The 6,000-nt window shown below is 32.6% G+C and overlaps 1 protein-coding gene across 1 annotated transcript in view; it reads left to right on the top strand.

Moving 5' to 3' along the window:
• The first annotated feature begins 329 nt into the window (after positions 1-329).
• The window catches only part of mRpL24 (mitochondrial ribosomal protein L24), a 28,188-nt gene continuing 22,517 nt past the window's right edge, over positions 330-6,000 (top strand). Inside the window, exons 1-2 of the mRNA XM_067276976.1 lie at positions 330-723; positions 4,654-4,749. Coding sequence (XP_067133077.1) covers positions 445-723; positions 4,654-4,749 — 375 coding nt within the window. The 5' untranslated portion in view covers positions 330-444. The remainder of the gene's footprint in view (positions 724-4,653; positions 4,750-6,000) is intronic.

Raw genomic sequence — 6,000 nt, 5'->3', positions numbered from 1 at the left:
ATTATTATTATATTATATTATGCATTTGCAGTGTACTAAAAAATTGGTAATTACATCCAAATGTTTTTTTTTTAACTCTTTTCGCCCTGTGGGCAGTAAGAAGGCATTTTAAACAAGCTCTTGCGTTCGGCTCGATAGCGAAGAACGGGGCTCGACACATCCGGACGGACTTCCCACCAAAAAATTCGTGAGGTTTTTCCGACCCGTCCGAATTCGATCTCGGGGGTTTCCAGATCGATAGAACAACCCGGCCATCACTCAAATTTATTTACTGAACGCGCCTATAATTACTATAATCCCGAACTCATTTGCTAGAAAAGTTTTTAACGATTTGGCAACACTGTAACGATTTCAAAATGGCCGCTTGTTTTTAGTTCGAAACTCGTGTCGTCGGTTCGTTTCGTTCGTTTATTGTTTTGAGATCTAAAGCTTGGCAGTCGAGTAATGAAACTAACGAGATTATTGTTTTGTGCATCTAAATTACCGAAAGATTATTCCAATTTTCCCGAACGATACATAAAAAGATGCACGGAATGGATAGATTGGAAACCTCCTCCAGGCCCTCAATACCGTCAGAAGATCATCAAGAGGGATGAAGACAAATTGTATTACGACATGCACAGAGTATGGACCGATGAATTTAGAAGGGATAATCTTCCTCGTGATAAAAGGAAAGACTATTTAGTTGAACCTGTGATATGGACAATGTTTAGAGGTGATAAGGTAAAATTGAAACTTTGGTTGTTGCACCTTTTATTATTTAAATAATAATAGAAGATTATGCTTCATTTGGGTACAATTACGCCTCTGAATGAGACTGTTGGAACCTTAACAGCTGGTGACCATTCCCATAGGAGCAAAAACATCAAAGGAACCACGTGCGACTCCTGGCGAGATACAAACCCTCGAAATTTGCCCACTTCTAGCTCTAATGAGACTATCACGTTTAACTATTTGGCCCGTGTGACTATGCCGGCTTTCGGTGGCCCACCTAAATGTTCGTGGAGTACTTATTGTTATATAGTTTCATGTGGTGTGGTGGGCTCACCCCCTTGCTGGGTGTCGAGATGAGAGCTGTTGTTCAAACCTCAGTACCTGATTATGTGTGGAGTGTAGATCGAGGCAAGTGACGGAGATTCTGTGATGTGGAGTATGGAGAATAGATAGGCAGTAGTACCAGTATGCGGTAAAAACTGATCTCTGCGTGAAAATATCTCGTGAAGGGTTGCGTGTACGGGTGTAGTTCCTTTGATTTTTTGCTCATATGACAGGTAGCAAATCCCTCGTTCAGAGTTTGCATCTTACCTTTTATTTGAATAAAATCCTTAAATATTTACAATCTGAGAGCTTTCGAGTATTGCTTGTACATCTTTGGAAATATAAATTAATTTAAAAAACTAAAATACATGCATTTAGTTTTTTATTACAAAGTTGCTATATTGAAAGTACTTATTGGGGCCAGATGGTTGAGGCGGTTAAGGCATGTCTTATCACTTTGGGGATTTAGGATCAAATCCAGATGAGAAACCCTTAGAATTTTTTGTGGGTTGTCTGCTCTGGATGTGTTTGGTCCATCCCTTATCACCCAGTTGCCAGATGCCCAAATTCCAGGCTTTCAGGGACATAGTGTACATTCCAATATGCATCTAACAGTCAATTAATGAAGAGTACTGTTGTACTGATATTCACTGACGAATTCGTCGGTATGGCGACTGTTGCGCATTGCACTGATTGGGCTGTGGATATGGTGAGCTCTGACAAAGCAATATGCCATCTCCATAGTTATATTATTACACTTTAATGCCATTTTTACTACTAATCTGTATTAACCCAAAGTTATTTTGACAAAATAAGCCTGAAATGCCAATATAGCACTGTTTGTTTCTGCCAGCTTACATTGCCAGATGTTTAAGTGAAAGATTACTAAACCATTCACTGGCATATTGGTTATAGCTGAGACTGAATAAATTTTAAAAAATACAAAATTTAAAGACATTCCAGAAGCTGGGACTGAGATAACTAATAATTACCTAGTGCTTTAACATTTCTTTTAGCAATTATTTTCTTAATAATACTAACATTTTCATCCTCTTCAAGACCCCTTCTCAAATAGGAAAACTATAGGAGAGTGTTTTTATTTCTTCAAACTAGAACTTATACTTCCTTGTTTAAAACTAAAACAAGTCTTGGCTTTTTGAAATTCCAAAATCACACAAAAACCCAATATAAGTTTTAATCCATTCCCACGTGAAAACAGATGATTATTTGGAAATTAGAATTTGGAGAAACTCATAAGTGTAATTGAACGTTGTGATATTCAAACAAAAATCAGGTGTATTTTTTCTGTATGTATGGATGTTTTTGTGTGTGTGTGTGTGTATATGATTTTGTCCATTCTCTTTGAAGCTTAATAACTCCCATGCTTTTTGTCAAAAATTTCCAAAATTTTGCAGGGAGATTTGTTTACTGGAAGGTTGATTCTATTAAATTTTGGTGGTTAAAGGTTGAAGGGGTGGGGAGATAGAGGAGTGGTCATGTGTCACATCTTGAGTAGAATTGGACTAAATGATTTTGCTCATTATTAGCATTTATAATTTTTTACAAAACTCTTCCTTACCCTCAAATTTAAGTTTTTTGCTATTTTATAATAATTAATTATATAAAAAGTTTTTTAATAAAATATAGCAGATGGTACCATACAGTTTTAAATGTTGTTGCCAGGATGGTTATTACACAACTTGTTGCTGGATTCTTTTTAGTGCTAGATTGATTTTGTTTTATGCAGTAATTTGCAAAGAAACAATTGATCTTAGTTGATCATCAATTGCCAATATTCTGTGACTAATTAGTTACATTGATTGCTATTGGATATCAGGAATAATGAAGTGGAGCATTAGTGAGGCTTCTTCTGTAATTCTGTAAGCATCACTTACAATTCTGTAAGCGTCACTTACAGAATTGTGTTTTTTATCAAAATCCATTCAATCAATTTTGGTTAAACTTTGCCATTTTCCATTAATTGGGATGCAGAATCCAAAAATTCAATAAAAAATGGAGTCCATGACTTCATTTTCAAAATATAAGGTTGTTTCATGAGCGTATGCAACAAAGCGATATTGCATGAATCGTGCAACTTTGTTGTGCAATGTTTTATGGTCACTACCACATCTTGTATGGGCTTATAGAATCTAGTTTGTTCTCTAAATTTAATGAGATTATTTTGATAAAACTTTGCCATTTTTCATTAATTGAGATGAGGAATCTAGAAATGTAATATGGGTCCATTTAAATGTAAAAAATCCAGAAACAAATTGCTTAACTTTCCCAGGTCTCTTTTGTAGTGGCAATTGCAAAGCACATCTATCTGTTACTGTACAAGAATTGCCTCTTCTGTGCTTAACAGGTGCAAGGATTTCTTCTTTCCTGTCAGCTCTGCTTCAATTCTGTCACAATATGACAAAGTTGTGCAATGTCCTAGTAATGCTTTATATGTATAAAATGAATCAAATATTTGAAAAACTTTATGTAAAGTAGTAGATTGCTAGAGTTGCCATAGTATAACTTACAAGATTCCAAAATAGATTGCTATGTAGAGTGACAGTTTTTCAGGGATTGATTTAATTAAATTTTTTATTTAATTATTTAATGATTGTTTTACTAATATTATAGTAAAATTAATAAGTTTGGTCATGAATTCAATCACTTATTTTGTAAAATTATAAATAAATTTGAAATTATAATACCATTAACTTTTTGCAATTAAGATATGAAAAATGATATACAGGGGCCATTTAAAAATTTCCTGGAAAATGTGAATAAAAAGATAGCAAACTGAATTTAGCACTTTGTTTTCGACATATGTCCCATTTAAGTTTAAACATTTTTCATGTAGTGTTACCACCCTTCGAAGACTTTCTGGTAGAAATTAATGCTTTTTGATTCTAGCTACTACTCTACAAAAGGTTTTACTTGAACTGTTGACTGTCTTTTTTTTATTACCAAATTAAAGAGAAAAAAGTCTGATGGGACTAGATGTGAATACTTAATAAAATGAGTCTCAACAAGTTTACACTTGCATCAATTAATTATAAATATAACTTTCTGTTTATGAATAATAACCACTTTCAGGGAACTTTTTTAATCTTCCTGTGTATGTATATATATAAATTTTACTATTTGTATGAATTGAAACATTTTAATTTGATATTTTAATTTTTTATGTTTGTGTTTTTATTATTGATGTTATCTACAGTTGTGTAAAATATTTATGATTACACGAGAGAGAATTTTAAAACTTGATCTTATCAAATACATTTGTTAAGATCAAGTTTAAAGCTAATGAGTGTTCAGCTAGATTTAAATCGCTGTTCCAAACCATTGAAACTGCTTGACTAGTGAATCTTGGATTAATGAGGTTCAACATGTACTTAGATGATGATGCTAGCTATTAATTATTAAACATTTTCATGTTTATATCAAGTTACTTTGAAATTTAATTAAAGTATATTTATTAAATTTCTAGAAAATATTTATATTTTGAACAAATTTCCATAATAGATTTTTAATATTATTCCTTAGTAACATAAAAATAAGAATTAAACATACATATCAATTGATTAAAATTTTAAAAAATATTTGTTTTTATATTTAAAGGTCGAAATTCTTGTGGGAAAAGACAAAGGGAAGCAAGGTATAATTAATTACGTTGTTAAAGAACGCAATTGGGTGTGTGTAGAAGGCCTCAATTGTGTAAGTATATCACTTAATTAACTAATTCAATGTTTAAGTTTTGTAAATACAGCAGAGCATTGATTATCTGAAACAATTCGGGACTGGGGTTATTTGGATAACTGATCATTTACAAAAAAAATATATTAAACACAAAACTGTACTGTATATATTTTGAACCATGCATCTTACAAATACAAACCTTACATAAAGTAGTACAGTAAACCTTACATAAAGTAGTAGTAAAGTAGACCTACAGTTTAGGTTGGGAGGGAGGGAGGGAGTGCTGCAACACCACAGCACTAGTGGAAATTTTAATTTCCTGATTGGAATGCTTTCGGTTAACCGATGTTTCGGTTGATCGCTATTCGGATAATCAATACTCTACTGTATGTATGGTTTTACAGAACTCTCCAAACTCTGCACTAATATTTTAGGGGTACATTCTAGGGTCAAAAGTAAGTCTAAAATTCTTTATAAAAATATACATCATCATCTTTATTTTTGAAATATGGACTGTTTAAAAAGATGCCTAAATATCATCATTAGAGTTGTCAATACAGTAAAAACTGCTTAGGTGACCACCTGCATTCAACGAGTACCTGTCAAAACGGGCAGAAATTTCTGTCACGGAATAGTTTATACATAGAGTATTTGTATAAGTTACCTGTATTAAATGACCACCTGTGTAACGTGATTGCGGTCATCAATTTTTGTCGGATACAACATACAACAACTGTAATAAGCAACCACTTCTGTGAATATATCTGGTCTAAACTCTTGTTCAAACCCACCTTGGGCTCTTCTCCCACTCTTGAAATTAGGTGCAGGTGTTAATGAATTAGTCCAGTTACAAAGGAAATTCATTTCAGTTTGTTTGAAAATGTCCAAAAAATGAAAGAAATGCAAAGTGTTGTCGTTAGAAGATCTTGTTAAAGTTATCAGAGAAAGTGAAAATGGTTTATCACAATGGCAATTAGCAGCGAAGTTTAATTAACTGTGGAAAATGCAATTTATTGTACTGTAGACCTGCAGTATTTTCCTTAGGGGTATAAAATATTGTACACAATACAATTAATTGGCTGATCTCATCATTTGATAAAATTTATTCTATTTATTTATTTTTAAAGCTCCTATACAGTACATGTGCGATAAATAGTTTCTGTATCAACCTATTTCCACGATATTTTTAGAAAAATAATATCCAAGTAATTTTCGCACACAAAATATTTAAAAAACAATAAATGCATTAATTCAAAAATCAGTTTTACA

This window comes from Centruroides vittatus, unplaced genomic scaffold (assembly GCF_030686945.1).
Source record: "Centruroides vittatus isolate TY-2023 unplaced genomic scaffold, ASM3068694v2 contig_723, whole genome shotgun sequence".
NCBI lineage: Eukaryota > Metazoa > Arthropoda > Arachnida > Scorpiones > Buthidae > Centruroides > Centruroides vittatus.
Note: the sequence above shows the minus strand (reverse complement) of the source record. Positions and strands in the feature narration are given on the sequence as shown.